This window comes from Copadichromis virginalis, linkage group LG18 (assembly GCF_057382275.1).
Source record: "Copadichromis virginalis isolate Kocher_CV1m ecotype Utaka linkage group LG18, C_Virginalis_male_GT1.1, whole genome shotgun sequence".
Classification (NCBI taxonomy): domain Eukaryota; kingdom Metazoa; phylum Chordata; class Actinopteri; order Cichliformes; family Cichlidae; genus Copadichromis; species Copadichromis virginalis.
In genome coordinates, this window is record NC_140635.1 from 27,195,714 (window position 1) to 27,213,715 (window position 18,002).

General features: G+C 41.8%; 3 protein-coding genes across 6 annotated transcripts; 2 read left to right on the forward strand and 1 right to left on the reverse strand.

Moving 5' to 3' along the window:
- The first annotated feature begins 565 nt into the window (after positions 1 to 565).
- On the forward strand, positions 566 to 4,247 carry zte38 (zebrafish testis-expressed 38). 2 transcript variants are annotated; one of them, XM_085438577.1, is made up of 13 exons: positions 566 to 630; positions 727 to 837; positions 1,016 to 1,160; positions 1,632 to 1,695; positions 1,796 to 1,832; positions 1,934 to 1,954; positions 2,034 to 2,060; positions 2,159 to 2,226; positions 2,312 to 2,460; positions 2,557 to 2,789; positions 2,906 to 2,954; positions 3,801 to 3,841; positions 3,946 to 4,247. In XM_085438577.1, the coding sequence occupies exons 2-13, from the start codon at positions 787 to 789 to the stop codon at positions 3,991 to 3,993; spliced, it is 933 nt and encodes a 310-aa protein (XP_085294703.1). In that variant the 5' UTR covers positions 566 to 630; positions 727 to 786; the 3' UTR covers positions 3,994 to 4,247. The 2 variants fall into 2 exon arrangements, with proteins under 2 accessions (XP_085294703.1, XP_085294702.1); XM_085438576.1 differs by having other exon boundaries at positions 566 to 837.
- Positions 4,112 to 12,123, reverse strand: aldh9a1b (aldehyde dehydrogenase 9 family, member A1b). 2 transcript variants are annotated; one of them, XM_085438573.1, is made up of 12 exons: positions 12,001 to 12,123; positions 10,072 to 10,290; positions 9,182 to 9,327; positions 8,912 to 9,041; positions 8,674 to 8,808; positions 6,492 to 6,688; positions 6,210 to 6,350; positions 5,906 to 6,094; positions 5,725 to 5,812; positions 5,445 to 5,586; positions 4,896 to 5,008; positions 4,112 to 4,701 (listed from the first exon to the last, which is right to left on the reverse strand). In XM_085438573.1, the coding sequence occupies exons 1-12, from the start codon at positions 12,035 to 12,037 to the stop codon at positions 4,607 to 4,609; spliced, it is 1,632 nt and encodes a 543-aa protein (XP_085294699.1). In that variant the 5' UTR covers positions 12,038 to 12,123; the 3' UTR covers positions 4,112 to 4,606. The 2 variants fall into 2 exon arrangements, with proteins under 2 accessions (XP_085294699.1, XP_085294700.1); XM_085438574.1 differs by lacking the exon at positions 12,001 to 12,123 and adding an exon at positions 10,467 to 10,588.
- Positions 10,825 to 17,606, forward strand: uck2b (uridine-cytidine kinase 2b). 2 transcript variants are annotated; one of them, XM_085438578.1, is made up of 7 exons: positions 10,825 to 10,976; positions 12,871 to 13,030; positions 13,487 to 13,583; positions 13,786 to 13,928; positions 14,147 to 14,244; positions 14,458 to 14,506; positions 16,227 to 17,606. In XM_085438578.1, exons 1-7 carry the CDS (start codon positions 10,872 to 10,874, stop codon positions 16,361 to 16,363), a joined length of 789 nt encoding a protein of 262 aa, XP_085294704.1. In that variant the 5' UTR covers positions 10,825 to 10,871; the 3' UTR covers positions 16,364 to 17,606. The 2 variants fall into 2 exon arrangements, with proteins under 2 accessions (XP_085294704.1, XP_085294705.1); XM_085438579.1 differs by lacking the exon at positions 10,825 to 10,976 and adding an exon at positions 11,893 to 11,968.
- Positions 17,607 to 18,002: the final 396 nt, after the last annotated feature.

Below are 18,002 nucleotides of genomic sequence, written 5' to 3' on the forward strand. Positions count from 1 at the left end.
AGCATAGTATGAATGACCACAGGAGAGGTCTTTATCAGTAATAACAGCTGTAAAACCTTTAACAATACAGTTAAAAATACATCTATGTCCTCCTTCACATTTTCCAGAACATTCCAGTGGGTTGGACTGGAACCTTTACAGGCCAGTTCTGCCGCCCCTGGTCTGGTCTTAATGTATTTGACTCGAAGAAATAGACCTATGTAAACCTATTATTTGTGAAGAATTTGAAAAATTAAAAACTTTTTTTATGGTTTAACAATTTTTTTATTCCTATATTTTAAAGTAAGGTCAGTTTCCCTGACCTTGTTGCTTTCCTACGAAGTTAAGAAAAACTGGACCAATACAGTCAGTAACTGGACCAATACCAATACTGTCAGTGCGCCCCAGGGTGGCTGTGGCTACAGTGTAGCTAGCCATCACCAGTGTGTGAATGTGTGTGTGAATGGGTGGATGACTGGATATGTAGAGCGCTTTGGGGTCCTTAGGACTAGTAAAGCGCTGTATAAATACAGGCCATGCGCCATGTTTTGGGCGGGAAATTGCTAGCGCTCCCCCCCCCCCCCCCCCCCCCCCACACCTGCCTGGTCACGGCTAATTATTTAATAACTCCTTTCTTACCTGCTCACCGTGGTAATAAGCTTCCCGAAACAACAACCAAAATCGCATAAGAGCTTTGTTAAGAAGAATACTTTGGCGAAATTTAATATTGTTTGTTTATCTTGCTAGCTCGTTTATTGATTAGTAGTACCACCTAGCTAACCTCCGGCCAAAGGAAAGAAGGAGAAAATGGCAGCTGGGAAGATGTGCATGAAGAAAAATAAGGAGGAAACTGCCGAGGTTTGAATTCACTACATAAAAATGCCATATTTTAGGTGTTATTTACTCAATGTTTGTATTTCTAAGTTCCTGTTTAACGGATCTGTGCTGGAAGATGTTTAAGGCAGTCAATGGCGACATCTTGTGGCCATGATATGATTGTGAATATGTTTTCTCCTTTCTTTTCTTTTATTTAAAGTGGACGGAGTTATTCCCGAACGACTTTAAATCTGCGCAGGAGTCTTTACTCTTTGTGAAAAGGATGATGGTCGTGGCTGTCTCCTCTATCACCTATCTCAGGGGTATTTTTCCAGAGGATGCCTACAGATCCAGATATCTGGAAGGTGAACATTCAGAGAAACTAGCTAGGAGTTTAATAAAATCAGTATTCGGTGAAAAAATGTACACTTACTGGATGCTTCATAAGGTAAAATACACCTATTCAATTAAAAACGTTTCCTGGTCTGATAATTTCAGGTGGTAGGTTCAGAATTTAGCTTCAACAATATGAAAGCATGGATCCGTCCTCCCTTGTATTATTGTTTGGGCCTCTTAAATCCCTCAAAGTGTGCTAAATTTAAATGACACAGCTTACTTTAGTATAGTCTCTGACGTATGTTCCTACCACAAAACTCAAATAATTTCAAACTCGTACATAACAATGAGTTCACTGTATTCCAGTGGCCTCTAAAGAGCATTTTTGGGATGTGGTGTTACCAGAGATTCAAATCATCAATGTGAAGCCAACAAATCTCTGTCTTACTACTTTTATTCACTGACTATAAAAGGCTGTTTTCTTTTTGTTGTTTTGCCAGATTTTTGCATCAAAATCTTGCGTGAAAACTGCAACACTCCTGGTGCAGCCAAAATTGTGAAATGGTAAATATAAAATCCCTGCTTTAATGCTAAGAAAATGTATAGAAGGAGAGTTTTATTACCCTGGTTAATATTTGCAAGTGTCCTTATTTGTTTTGTTCAGGTTGATGGGCTGTTTCGATGCATTAGAGAAACAATATGTAAGTCGAGCCTATTGTTCAACTGTTGAAATATGTAATAATGTGCGGTGCCGTTAATATTTTTGTTAATTTTATTATTTTGTATGTTATTCTCTGGACAGCTCCAGCTTGTGTTCATTGGGGTAAGTGTATATGTAACATGAAAGAGACAATTTCCCGGTTACATAGACATGTCTAAAACTTACGATTGTTACAATCCAGGTCTGCGCTGATCCTGATGAACCCAATGTAAGTTCTGTTAAATTACTGAATATTCAAATTACAGCAGCATGTGGCCTGATCGGAAATGATAAAAAAAACGTATGAATCATTGTCTTACTTTGCAGCGGATAATTGAGTCCTACCACTTCAAATTCAGATACAGTGCAAAGGGACCAGAGATGGACATACTCAGGTAGGAATAAGTTTAAGCATGCCACACAGACTGAGCCCTACCCAGCTGACTGGCTGAAGCTGATATAACCTCTGTGCAACCATAGGAACAACGGTATAAAGATGCAAGTGACCATGGACGACACCAAAAAGGCTTTGGTGCTTCTCATCAGGAAGCTCTTTCTGCTTATGCAGAACCTGGACGTCCTCCCCAGCAACGTCTACCTGACCATGAAGCTCTACTACTATGATGAGAGTAGGATACTTACTTTTAATGAATATCCTTGTGTCTTTTAGACTAGAATTTTCCTACTAAAAACTAAAAATATTATACTGTGCTCTTCTTTCAAAGTCACCCCTGCTGACTACCAGCCGCCTGGTTTCAAGGAGGGCGAATGTGACAGTCTGTGGTTTGAAGGCGTGGCCGTGAACTTCAGGGTTGGTGAGGTGGAGACGCCCTTTCACACCTTGAAAATAGCTGTGTCAGCAGAACAGGATCGGGTGGAGAAACTTCAGAAAGGAAATCATTTGGGGGAGACTAAGCAGGTTTCTCAGGGGGCTTTTCCAGAGAAGGAAATTGAGAAGGTAGGCTACAGAAAGGGGACTGTTTAAGTACTGGATGATATCTTTATAACAGTCTCAATCCTGTTTACAAATGCAACAGGCAGTTTATCATAATATTCTTAAACACTTGGTTACAGAATCCTCCCAAGAAAATATATGAAGGAGAGGATCTGCCTTCTGAAGACGGTGAGTCTATCAGGGCTGGATGATCCATATTTCCCAAGAAGCCACATGAGAACTGTACAAAGGAGTATTGGGGGCTATATTAAGAAAAAAATATTCATTTTGAGAGTACAAAGCTGATTAAAGCTGTTGTTTCAAGTCTGCCACAGCTGCTACACTCTGCGAAATGCCTTGTGTTGATGAATGACTGAAATCATACTTCAGAACTGGTTTTAACAGCAAGGAAATTATTTCTCTTTTAGCACATAAACACAGTGTGCTGATGGGTATGAGGACGTTGAAGAGATGGTGCAGAAAGCCTCATCTGATCAAAGGAAAAACCACACAAACTCAGAAAAGTTGTCTGGATTTATGCAAAATGACATGCCTGTCAAGTTAGAAATGCAAGGATATCAATGGTTACACATTCTCGCATTAAAGAGGACGTATGCTGTGTCATAAGCCACAGTAAGACAGCTGATAATGTTTTTTCACCAACTCCACTACAAAGGCATTTTTGGGCATCGGGTATAGCAGCCGTGGGAGTTGTTTAGCTTGAAACAACAGCCTGTATCTTCACATTTCAACTTTATTCTCAAAGTGAATAATATTCTTTTTGTTAATGTGGCGCAAATACTCTGTTGTAGAACTTTGGGCTGTTGTGAAAGGCAGATAAAATCTATATTGAGCAGGATTAAGTTCACATAATAGATGCAGCCCTCCACAACAGTCCCACTTTCGCATGTGTTCCTCTTGGGAAAACTGATCGCCTACCCTGGATGTGCTGCTGCTGTTTAAACCCTCACCCTAAAACAAAACAAAACATAAAATTGAACAAAAGACTTACACTGCTGACTTTCCTCTAAACAGAGTCTGCACAGTTTAAGAAACCAAGGCGACCCATGGCAAAGGTACAGTGGTACTAGACTGTAACAAAATCTAAGAAATAACATATTTGAGCTTAATTAATAATAATTATTAATTTTCCAACTGTTTACTTTTTTGTCTGTCTTAGAGGACTGCAGCTGCCAGAAATCTTGCAAGAAAGAAAAGAAGAATCTAACCAACAAGACAAAAGACGTGTGAACAACCTGTTAATTTTAGTATGACGTTATTGTACAATTCATGTTATTATCAAATGTGTTAGACAGGTTCCTTTGATAGTTCACTCTACCCAGACATTGCTGTTGCAGTTTTATTTCACACGACACGCTATATCATTCATAATTCATATAAAAGTACTCAGGTTTTCATTTAAGTGTACAAAAATAGTTTCATGTGTATAGTTTATAAAATAAAGCTTGATTGTAAACATTGTTGTGCAAATGCGTAAAACACGTTGAGAATCATCTCATTTACATAAATGGCCAAAAAAGGTAACCAAGCACGAAACTCAATATGAAACTCATTCGCACTCAAGTAGCTAAAATCAGTCAAGATTTAGATTTTAATCACAAAGCTAAGAGCTTGAATTAGATTGAATTGGTTCAGAATGCAGTTTTAGTGCCTACAATGTGTTATATTTTCCTGTAAATTAGAAAAAAAGTGTGGATGATTTGACTGTTAGTTGTTATTTGGAGCACAAACAGTTGATAGTTTTTCCTTGACTGAGAGAGATTTCCTGATCTAGAGTCTCTGTCTCAGTGCACAGCTCTGGCTTGCTGTGGCTGGGTGGTCTAGAAGAGGCTGTCTACATCGCCCATCTCCACAAACACAGTCTTCAGTTGGGAGTAAAACTCGATCGTCACCTGGCCGTTCTCCCGCCCTATGCCTGGGGAACATAAGGGTCACAAATGCACGCCCACTTTACTTACTGTAGTTGTCAGATGATGCATTTTTCCAGGTATAGAACTGATCTGAGTTATTCAGTTACTTACTTATGAGTTTGATTAATAAAAAAACAAAACAAAGTAATGATATGCCGTTCACATTTAGCTCTTGGCCAGCTTGAAAACGAGAGTGTACCTGACATTTTGAAACCCCCAAAAGGCACCTCCACAGGAGTAATGTTGTAGTTGTTGATAAAACAGGAGCCTGCCTTTAGATGTTCAACCACTCTATGGGCTCGCCTCACGTCCCTGCAGAACACGCATAAAAGCAAATTTAAAATCTCCAAAAGTTGATTCTGTTCATGAACAGAATCAACTTTTGGAGATTTACTTACCTGGATAATTGATAATGCATCAAGACAAATTTAAAATAAATAAATTCAGACACCAAAGCAAAATAAGAGGCTGACATGCGCGATCTTTTGGTTGTTTGTCAGCAAGGTTTCGCCAAAACAACCACATGAACAAACAACTACATGAAACATGCTGGAGAGCTGAAGCATGGGAAAGAAGGGACCCACTGAGTGTAGATGACTTTGTTTGAGGGATTAGGGAATTGTATGTGTTATATGTGTATGTGATACACTGGGACTCAGATTAAGTGACTTCAATTACTGGTTGGTTTGTAGCTTTAAATGTGGTTTAAAAAAAAGAAGAAGAGAATTTGCACATATAACAAACCAACCTGGTGAAAACACCTGCAGCCAGACCCAGTGAAGTGTCATTAGCCCTCTGCAGCACCTCGTCTTCTGTCTCAAAGGGTAGCACAGACATGACTGGACCAAAGATCTCCTCCTTCACACAGGTCATGTCATCAGTGCAGTTACCTATGAAGGGGTAAAATTAAAGGATTTCAATCCACTGACTTCAGAAAACTTGTGGTGTTGCAGTTAAATTTAGTAGGGGGAGATAGTTTCCAGCACCGTAACAAAATGCAAAAATAGAGTATTTTATAGAAGGTCTACCTAATACGCATGGTGTCATGTAGTATCCTCCTCTGAGCTTGGGATCAGATGGGACATAAGATTCACCCCCACACAACACTGTAGCGCCCTAGTAACAATGCAATCCAAGTTGAAGTTCCTGCACATAATCCTACTGGTGTACACCTGACAAAATAAAAAGAACTCCTTGAACAAGTCTTACCTCTTTTTTTGCTCGATCAACAAAAGACAGGACTTTATCCAGATGTGGGTGGCTGACCAGTGCCCCCATTCTGGTGCTCTCTAAAAGAGGGTCTCCTATTTCGATCGCTTGGGTCCTCTTTACCACCTCCTTCACAAACTCAGGCAGAATATCCTTCTGAACAAAGACCCTCGTACCATTGCTGCACACCTGTGATGCAGATATACAACACTATCAAGTAACAGGCTTCAATGTGAACCAGACACAAGCTGAACCATAGAGTGATGGTAAAATATAACAGCATATGAAAAAAAAGATACACTACCTGGCCTTGAGACAGGAAGTTGGCCATGAGAGCTCCCCTCACAGCGTTCTCCAGATCACTGTCCTTAAATATGAGCAGTGGAGATTTTCCTCCAAGCTCCAAAGTCACTGGTTTGATCCCCTTAGATGCCATCTCCATGATCTGTGGCACAAAAGCAAATGGAAAAACATCCAGTTATTAAGACATATAAAGAAGACGTCGGCATCGTTACCACGACATTTACAAATCCCAATTGTTTACTATTAAATGTCCTAGTCACAAGAAGTCTAAAATACCACGTACTTTCTGTCCTGTGGGCACACTACCAGTAAAAGACACCTTAGCAACATCAGGGTGTTGACACAGGAGGCTGCCAGTTTCCTGGCCCCCCTGGACCACATTGAAGAGCCCCTCTGGAACTCCGGCTTTGGCGTAGATCTCTGCCAGCATGACTGCTGTCACAGGTGTCACCGGTGACGGTTTAAACACCATGGAGTTACCTAATATGGAGAAAAGATGACAAAGAAAAACATGGATTGTTTGAATTCTTTTAATAAGTCTGCACATTCAGTTGTATCAGTCTCTGTGGAATGCTATCTAAAGGTGAAATGCTGTAATTATTTTCTGAACTGTTTTGTGCTCAAATGAATTGCTGACATTTAAAGATGGTAACGCCCACATTTTAGTTTTAGTAGCGCAGCAGTTTATGTCAAGTGACCTTACAAAACATAGTCTTGCTGTTCATTTGCTAGAACGTGCAGTTATCCTAACTTCAGATGCCCTTTCCTCACCCCACAGTCTAACTTCTTTTTTCTTTTTTTTTTTGCCTGTCCCATTTGGATCTTTAGCCGTGAGAATTGTTGTCTGAAGGCCAAGAAAGATGCCAAGCGGATTTACTTTACCAAGTGGATCATCATGGCCTTGCCATATTGGTCCATTTGATTGACCTTTATTATAATTATGTATGTATTTTATTTTATTTTTGGTTGTTACAGACGGGACAGACATGACTGGGGGATAGGACAGGGAGAGAGAATGAAAGAAAGAGAGGGAGAGAAAGAAAAATAGAGGGGAGAAGAGATGGTGAGAAAGGGGGGAAGAAAAAAAAAAGGAAAACCAAACAAAACACCTGGATCACCTGTATGGAGATAAAAAAAACAAAACAAAAAAAAACAGAAGAGAAAACGAACAAAACAGAGCAACATAATAAATACACCACCATCACAATAAACTAGCTAATAGTAGATAACAGTAGATACTAAATATTACATGCTATTGTGCAGTACACAAGATTGACAGTGCACAATGTGCTTTGAGGTAGCAGCCAAGAAAGGTGTAGTTTGTGTTTGTGAACACCCGTGTGTACACCTGTGTGCACACCTGTGTGGATCAGCACGCTTGTATTCAAAAGGTTTCTCCATGTAACGATCTGCTAGGGAGTGTGGGGAGCCACAGCCCCGTCCCCCAGGGCATGAAGCAGGTATGGAGGAGATCCAGGCCCCAGACATCCAGAGGCCCCAGAGTACGAGGACCCAAGGAGGAGCACCACAGGGGCAACCGCGCCACCCTCCTGGGAAGAGCTGAGGAGAGCCCCAAACGAGAGGTCACGGAGCAAAGGCCAGAGGGGGTTGCAGTGACGTGCCCGTGGGCTCTGCTGGCAGCCAGCTGTGCCAGAGAGGACCGAGCCTCAGGCCCAGATGCCAGAGACCTGAGGGCACCCCACCCCCTGGAAGGGTCCCAGCTGGGCCACAGGCGCCAGGCCCCGCCAATCGGACACCAGGAGTGAGTCGGTACATACATGAGCGCCTAGCCCCAGACACCAAGAACCACCATCGTCTGAGGGCATCAGCCACTGGTAGGGAGTGTGGTGAGGGGAGATAGGCCTCCATACCTCGGAGAGCCTGAGATGTTCCCAGAGAGGTGGAGTCTAAGACCCAAGCTGACATATAGACACAGATGAACAGGCGCACGCAGACACAAACGTGCATTCCCACCCCCATATACACAATCAAATACTCGGCACTCATCCGACGTGGGGACAGACACAAATAGACACTGTACACACATTCACACTCCCCAAACATACTCTATATCCCAGGTCCGGGTACCCCTGCCCCCAGAGGGGCAAACCATACCCGGACCAAGGAAATGTAACCCTTCTCTCTGGGGTGGAGCAAAGCAGACCGCCTCCTTATGTGCAGTAGAGAGAGAGAGACCCCGCATCCCAGACCCGAATCTGACGGCCAGCACCTTCTCCCAGCCCCCCAGCCCCGAAGGTTAACAGAACGGGAGTGAGTGAGGACCCCAAACCTCCCTCCGCCCGCTCATATGTAGTGTTGCTGCGTGCTGTTCTAAAGTGCATTTAAAACAGTCTAACTTCTTAAGAAAATGTACTGATTCATTTTCCAGGAGTTTAAAGAGATTTTCTTAAATGTAGCAAACCAACAAAGGCCACTGGTGTTTTGGTCGTGGAAGAAACCCATACCGCAGGCCAGGGCTGGAGCAGACTTCCAGGCAGCGATCTGAAAGGGATAATTCCAAGCACCGATGCCAACACAGACTCCCAGCGGCTCTCTGCGAGTGTATGCAAAGGATCCCCCAGGCAACTGGACATGCTGGCCTTGATAAAGGAAAACAGAAGCATTGACAAGGTAAAACAAAGGCTGACGTGACATTTATAAAGCCATATAAATATGGCAAAAATATACGATAGCTATACCAACCTGCTAAAGTGCTGGCCAGTCCTGCATAGTACTCTATACACAGTCTGGCAGAGTCCACATCCAGACGGGCCTCTGTGATGGACTTCCCATTATTGACCACCTCCATTTCAGCTATTTCCTCTCTTTTGCTCTGTGCATTAAAATCAGGGCATATGCAATCTAATATATTAGATGACTCATGAGATCTTCCTTTTGCAAGATATAACAACAACTTTGTTGAGCTGTTCTTCATTCTAAAAAACAAAACAAAAACATATAAACAACAAACACCTCAATTATATGTGCAGCTTCTATCATGACCCTTGCCCTCTCCATCCCCGACATTTTGCTCCAATAACCGAAAGCCAGTTTGGCAGCCTTCACAGCTTGATCCACCTCCACAGCACCACAAGGCTCCAACTGGCACAGGACACGGCCTACAACATGGAATGTAAGATAGCTCAAGCGTCCAAGTAGGCGGACTTTCATGAAAACAACAGGTTGCACACAGTTTCCATTTGACACAGTCATCTCTATGATTCCAGTCGTTCTTTGATGTGAAGGAAAAATAATTATCGGCCTACAGCAGCTACAGGCAACTGTGCTGTGAATTTTGTGGCTCGCTTACACTTTAGAGCTGGAAATGTCATTTTCAGTGATGGTAACTGTGATTAGATAAAGAGCACCATGCATAAAGGGTGGGGCTGCATGCAGGCTCTGTGCTGGCTCAGATGGAGTTAAGAGAGTTGAATTAAAAACAGGGACCGGGCCTCAAAGAGCATCAGAATATAATTGGACTAAAAATGTGTAATGCACGGAGCAGCAGGCTGACTATCAGGCATCATTAACTGATAATGATGTGCTCTCATGTCTTGGTTCTGCTCCAATGAAGCTGTGCAGAGATAACACTGTCCATACAGGACTGCTGGTCTATAGCAGTGACTAACTGGATACAGTATATCAATCAACATGTGTAGAAAGTTTACTTTTATTGAAAAACTAGTTACCAAGTTTAGAGGTGTATTTGACAAAAAGACTTTAATCATTCAGAAAGTAACGTTGAAATCATTTTCCCCTACTAAAGATTACCAGACATACATATTCACACAGCAATGGCCAAAGTCCGGTGATAAGGCAGGGTCAGTACTTTTTTTTCAGTATTTACGAGCTGTGTGTTTTACCGGTTGCAGGTTCGTAAACAATGTCCTTGCTGCATTTCTCAGGGCCTGTCCTCCTCTTCCCAGCCCAGAAGTTAAGCGGGAGGGTGATCTCCACCGAGCCGGAGGAGATGCACCTCACTCCAGCAGCCAGAAGAGCAGCTGCAGGGCGCCGCAGAGGGAGACTAGCGAGTCTCCGGAGCATATTGGAGCTCGTCCCGTAGCTTAAAGTGTCACTGATGACTGTAAAACATGCAGTATGCGGGTTAACGTCACTATACCGATAACGCTGGAAAATCTAAAAAGGAGTCTGACTCGATTACAAGCAACTCCGCCAAACAGTTATGTGCTAACGACTCTTTCACTTTACTGTCACTTTTAAAATGTCATTATTGGATTTAAGTTTTGAGAAAACATACCTATAAGACGTTTAATTTGTTTTCGAAGAGTCCAATCTCAACTCAATTGAGAATATCGTGTTTAGTTGCCATTACAACGGTACTTTTCTGACGATTCACCAAGGGGCGGGCCAAATTGCAGCCGAAAGCCAATCGGCGCTAACAGGCCAGTGGCGTCTGAACGTACTATACGATTGGATAGTTTCACTGTCGATCACTTAAAGCGGCTTTACGAATATACTCTCATATGTTAAACATAATTAAACGTCAGTAACTATTGCATGGCTGTAAAACTTTCTTAATAAATACAAGCAAATAAAAATATATAATTAAAATTGCAGTTGTTTAAAATATAGGGCAGCGTTGTGGGAGGAGCTACATCATAACTACGTTCCAGCTCAGCGGCTGGAGGAGCACATTACAAGTATGGCTGGAGACAGTGAGACACATTTAGGGGACCGCGGCGAGAACACCCAGGTTGTTCGGCAACCTTTCCTCATCGGTGTCTCCGGTGGCACTGCCAGCGGCAAGGTTAGCGTTCTAGTGAGCTAATTTGACGGGTTTCACGTAGTGACACGTTGAGAATTTTGAGTTAATTGACGGCTGATGCTCGCAGCTGAGTTCGCCGGCTGACCGCGTGGCTTCAGCGACGCAGCAGTGAGGCTTGATTGACAGTTCACAATAGTTTAGCGCACTGGTGCTCTGTCTGTGGTGCTGAACGCTGACTTTAGTTGGTCCAATATTCTTCTTTTTTGTGACGGAAATAATAATGATAATGATAAACTAAAATGACAATGGATGGTAATAATGTTAGCTTAGTTAGCCCCCGAGCTAACGATAAATTCCATCACATGCTAGCAGTGCCGGGAGATCTAAGACAATAGCTAGTGCTAACCTAACTCTAAGCTAGGTGGGCTGTGTTTGTAAACAGTGTGAGCCACATATCTGTCAAATGAATAATATTTTAGCAGCGTTAAATTGATAGTTGTTTGACGTCAGATTTTTTCCCCTTTGACCCGGGATAACTGCTAACGTTAAATAACGGTAACCTACATGGTGGCTTACTGGATAATAATATACTGAACCCATTGTGGAAATCACTGTGGAAAAAGATGTCGCTCATCTCTCCTTAATATGTGAAACCTTAGATGCCTTTTTAACAAAAAAAACAAAAAAATTATATATATATATATACACACACACACACACACGTCGATTCAAGAAGTATTAGCTTAGCTTATTGTATTCTATTTTAATTTGACCGAGTTGCATTAAAAGCCTCGCACAAAGAAGCACGCGCGTGGGCAGAGCTAAACTTGCCAGCGCACACGGTGGCGCTGACTCTTAAACACAGACGTGGCTATTTCTCCAAACACGTCGTCACATTTCTTTGTTATGAATTTTAGGGTTTTTTTTTTTTTTTTTTTTTAAACCGTGGGCGGCTGGGGAAAAAAACTCCCCTTGAATTAAACCAGTGATCAAAGTTCACATAACAGACTAGCTAAATGCGACGGTTAGTCAAGGTAAACAATACTAAATTGGTGGTGAATGTTACTTTTCGCGGCTTTGTTGTGATCCCGTCGTACATTCATCTCCTTTGGGCCCTCTTTCTGGCTCTTTAAACCGTATCATCTGTTATTGGCATTATGTCAGTGTTTTCCTGTCAGTTTCCGGTTTGACGCTGCTCGGGGTGTGAGTGATGTCATGTTCCGCGTTTGGTATATTTAGAAGACATACCAGTTTTGTTTCATATTCATTAGCCTTACTGCTGAAGGTCTCCCCCTGCCTGTAATGGCAACAAAATAATGAATATGATTTTTCTTTAAAAAAAACAAACATTAATACTAAAAAAAATAATTATAAAATTATATACATACCCTTAATATTTAAAAGTAAAACGTCTTCCCTTTAGTGTATTTAAAAAGTTTATTTTGAATTTCTCCAAGAGGGCTAAACTTAGAAGTTAGAGCTTCAAAGTGATGCTGTGTCACTGGGGTGGCTCAAGGGTACATTCAAAGTTTGTCCATTTTATCAGAAACGACCCCATTTGAGGGCGTTGACCCAAGCTTCCAGCTCTGGTGTGAAGCTGTTTAAATTCGTTGTAGCACAGTGTAATGGGTACAAAAGGAAGCAGAGCCTCAGGCAGTGGGGGAATGCCCTGTCAGCATTGGGCATGAGATTCTTTTAGTTTGGGAGGTCAGTGAGGACAAAAAAGGTTGGCCACAGGGCAGTTTGCCTATAGCAGTTTGCAAATGTGATGCAGGATGTTTACTCACCCAGATTATTTCTAGGTTAAAATCTTAATCTATGTGGGTTGATATTTAGCCCACATGGGATGTAGCATGCTGATGTTTGGCCGATACTGGTATTCAGTAGTCCTATTGGTGCACTCTCCTGACAGTCATGTTCTTGATCATTTCCACAGTCGTCTGTGTGTGAGAAGATCATGGAGCTCCTGGGACAGAACAAGATTGACCACCATCAGCGGCAGGTGGCGATCCTCAGCCAGGACAGCTTTTACAAGGTGCTGACTCCTGAGCAGAAAGCCAAGGCACTCAAGGGCCAGTTTAACTTTGATCATCCAGGTATGATGCACGTTAAATCTTTGCTACATGTTACAGGTTTTAGTGGCTAGGTCATTTTACCTGGCTTATTGTATTAACTAAATGGCATCTTTCATGTGCACATGCAGTCCAAAGTGGATTACGGTTAAACAATTGGAGGATAAAATATGTTAAATGACACCTAACAGTGGCAGCAATACATAGAACTTTTGGAGTCCATTTTTGGAGTCAGGCTTTTCACCCTCGCTTCCTTTCTGGGCTGATTTTAAATCTGCACCATCAGCAAGCCGTCCTCAGGCAGCTGCTGCCAGGCTCAGACTGAACACAACACATGTTATACGAAAGCGATTCCTGGGTTACCAAACGTGCGGGGAGCGGTGCCACGTGTCTGTGGGTGCACATTGAGCTGTAGTGATGGAGGTTAAGTGTGACCAATTGTAACTGAGCATTTTTCGGTTTTCCCTTTCTTGACCTCAGATGCCTTTGACAGCGAGCTGATCATACAAACACTGAGACAGATCCTTCAGGGGAAAACTGTCCAGATCCCAGTTTATGACTTTGTCACTCATTCCAGGTGAGTGCCTCTTTGTTTACCATGCTGTTTAATTTGGCCACAATTCATCATGTGATCATAGAAGCACAACAGAGGCTTTATGCAGTTAAACAAATAAAGCATTTGATGTGTAACTTCGATTGTGTAATATGCTTAAATTTGTTTTGACACGTGTGTAAATGCAGTCGCTCACAGAGAAGAGGCACCTTTCTGTGTGTTCCAGGAAAGACGAGTTTGTTATGGTGTATCCGGCTGATGTGGTCCTGTTTGAGGGCATCCTCATGTTCTACTCGCAGGAAATCAGAGATCTGTTCCAGATGAAGCTGTTTGTTGACACAGATCCCGACACACGGCTGTCGCGTCGAGGTGTATAGCGTGATTTGGGTTGCTACTCACTAGTGTAACGATTGTCACTTAAGTGCACTGTTAAAGTGCTTTTGGTTTTCAAAAGTACATTTGGACAGTCTGTTATCATCACATAGTGTGTGTGTGTGTGTGTGTTGTGTTTCTGTTTCTTGTTTCTTTTTTTACATTGGTGTACTTTTGTTTTTCATGTCTAAATGTAAAACATGTCTCTATTTCAGTTCTGAGAGACATCAGTGAACGTGGCAGAGACCTGGAGCAAGTGCTCAGTCAGTACATCACTTTTGTGAAGCCGGCCTTCGAGGAGTTCTGTTTACCTGTGAGTGCTCCTGTCTTGTTGAGACACTAAACCAGGACTGACACCATTCTAGTTTTAACACTGATACAGGCAATTATTTTTTTGGTAACAAGAAATATTTGCCCACTAGAGAGCGCTGTGTGCTTGTACTTGTTTAGAATAAAGAATTGTTCCATATTATAATGTTTTTGAGCTGCTGTATTTAATCATAAGAACATTTCTTATTTCTACCAGACGAAGAAGTATGCAGATGTCATTATTCCACGAGGAGCAGATAATCTTGGTGAGGCCTCAGTGATTATCGTGACATCTTAACCTACAAATAACTAACGTGTTTAACTTGTCCTTTGGATTGTGCTTGAGTTTGCCCGTGCGAGGCAAAACAAACATGTTCGCGCTCCAGGGGTCCGTTCTTCGTACCTCGCTTACTACATCCAAGATCAAATCATCGCGCTAACTTTGAGCTTGCTATTCCGGTTCTCCGAACACACCTGTTGTTGACGATTAGTACAGCTGGATGGAGTAATGTGAGATCACTGGGTGGCTTAACAGGGGCTACGCATCGATAGTAGAAACATTGATCGGCAACCCTTTGATTGGTCAGCGAAAATGTCGAAGGAGCGCGCTCGGTATTTTTCAGCAGCAGAGCAAGAACTCTTGATTGAGGGATTTCAGGAGTTTCAGAGTTTAGTTAAAACGCAAGGGAACACTGCAAAGGCTGCAAAAGCAAGGAGAGAGGGCTGGCAGAAAGTTGCTGACAAATTAAACTCGTAAGTAATTTAATAATAATAACAATAATAATGGATTGGATTTATATAGCGCTTTTCAAGGCACCCAAAGCGCTTTACAATGCCGCTATTCATTCACTCTCACATTCACACACTGGTGGAGGCAGCTACGGTTGTAGCCACAGCTGCCCTGGGGCAGACTGACAGAAGCGAGGCTGCCATATCGCGCCATCGGCCCCTCTGGCCAACACCAGTAGGCGGTAGGGTAAATTTATTATATTATATTACATTATATCATATTATATTATATTACATTATATCCTCTTTCACATTAGAGCCACAACAGGACCCACTAGAACATGGGAACAAGTAAAAGTGAAATATAAGAATATTCTACACAATGGTAATATTTATCACTTATATTGCTTTTAGTCTCTTGGAATGAGACCCTGGAATACTCTGTTTGTTTATAACAGCAACCAAGAAAAGGGCAGAGCAAAAAAAGACAGGTGGTGGTCCTGCACCCCCTCGTCAACAAGTTGGTTAAGTAAATAATACCCTCACGGGAAAATCGATATCTCTCTATGCGCACACTGTCGCGCTGAGCTAAAGGATCCTGTCTATCCCGCAATATACGCTGAATTCTGAGAACTCTCCTTATCAATCTTGCACCTTCCGCAATGGGTGGCTCACGTATACGGACAGGACATGGCTGCGACAGACTTCCCAAATCCACCTTCGCTTTTATAGCCGTCGTCTCTCATCTTGATTACACGAAGTAATTTACTATTACTACTCTAACATATGACTTACATCTGAAATAATCAAATACATGAAATAGAATGATTAATAGTACATTTCCCTTTTTTTAGGAAATGACCTGTATGTATCTGTATGAAATCAATAAAAGAATCAAGTGCTGCAATATCTTTAGTTACATTGATAATATTTATTTATGGTAAAACTGTGACAAAATATCGCTGTTGCTCTCGTATACATGAAGCGGACATACCTGAGTGGCCGCGATCTAATCTTGTTTACATAAAGTAAACCTGCTCCCGAGCAGGTTTACGCTTACGGATCTGTTGCTATGACAGCAAGTCCCGGATGAGCTTCGGAGAACCGAACGATCCGAGATCACGCGAAATCGTCAACAATCAAATCCAGCTAACTTACTTATCGAGGTACGAAGAACAGGCCCCAGTGATACAAATAACACACCTCTGCCACACAGCATCTCAAGGTCTTTAACAAACTTTCCATTTCCTCTTTCAGTGGCCATCAACTTGATAGTACAGCACATCCAAGACATTCTGAACGGCGGACCAAGCAAACGTCACAACGGCTGCACGAACGGCCACAGCACTCCACGGCAGCGGCGGACCTCTGAGTCAAGCAGTCGGCCTCACTGACCCCATCACACCTCTCTTCACAGAAGGGAGAGGGGTGTGGGGTGTTGTAAATAATGCCTGTGGGCATCACTGTATTTAAAAGAGGAGAAGAAGAAGAAATGCAAAGAGAATTGAAATGCCTTTTATTATATCATGACTACTCTTATGTTATTGGTTATTTCATTGTAACTGTAAGGATTTGATTTTTATTTTGTCATGAGGGTAAAGATGAGCTCTTGTTGCGATGAGACCATTGGTTAAATATTGATCCCATGCATTTCACCCCTGCCTCTTTTTTCCCCTTCCTTTCTTTTTATGTATCCCCTGCTGCTCCGTTAAAGTTTATGCTGTAAATGAATAAAATTGGGGAATCTTTTTTTTTTTTTTCTTATGTCTGATAAAACTTGAAGCCCTCGGGGGGGGGGAGGAATCTGATGACATGTTTAGTGTTCTGAAAGGAACGCAAGTTAGACAAGTGATGAATCAGGTGCACTCTAGCTAGATTTGCACTGACAATCTTGGGAGTGTCTCCAACAATTTTCATTCAGTTCCTGGTTTTTCTCGTTTGTGTTAAGTGTATTGTAGTGTCCGCACCTTTTGTATGCCTGTAACACAATTTCTTTTTATTTTTCGGTACCAGTTGCTACATGCAGAATAACACGACTAGCAGATCAATGAAGCCAAATGCCTGAGGGTTCAACTGAGTGCTCTGATAACTATGTCTAGTGCAACTGTTAATTATGGGGTTAGTTCTCCTGTCTAAATGGCTCACATGTGTAATGACTGAAGCTTATACAGATCCTTGTGTTTTCAATGGCACAGACTTTGGTTTGTGAGCAAAGTGTTCAAATCTGTGAATTGCTTTTCTATACTCCTCCCTCTTCTACAATTTGCTCACGTTCACATGGACAAATAAGTTGTCGAGTTCGAGCTGGCATGTATATACTCAGGTTGATACCAATGGATTTGAAATGCCAGGTACAGCAATATCACTTATCCCAGGTGTGTGGCCATTAACCACCAAGATCCACCACAATGCCTCTGTGAAGATGCCTCAGGTTAAAATGTCTAGTAAGTATTCACACTTGCAGTTTCCACTATGAAAAGGTTACAATAAAAAAACAAAAAACAAACAGCTGGATCCATTTTTTAATGTGCTTAATTTAATAATTTGTACCATAAGATTTGTACTGTATGATGACTTGATAATGATTTGTTTGGTGATTTATATTTGAACGGTTAATAAACTGATGCGGTTTTTGTAGCTTTGTGATTATTTTACCAATTTAAATGCATTTCACAGAGAAACAGTTCATGTTGTATTTGGTACATCCGCTAGATGGCGCACGTCCGTCCTGCTTTAGCATTGGTGATTTAAAATGTACTTTGATATTATTTTTGATATAGTTCTGAAGAAATTCTGACGGCCATCAGAGCCGAAAGATTTTGTAATTGAGATTTATGCAAAGTTTTAGTAGAAACAGCTGAAATGCCTCATTTAGGCAACAAAATGAGCAGATACGTAATAAAAGATTACTTATTTTTAGTTTATTAGTCACCTGCAAGCATGGTGCATTCATTCCTATAACGTCTATTTATTTCTATGTTATGATTGTTTTTGAGATGAACTGAAAAAAATGCAAAATTTAAAATAGCTGTC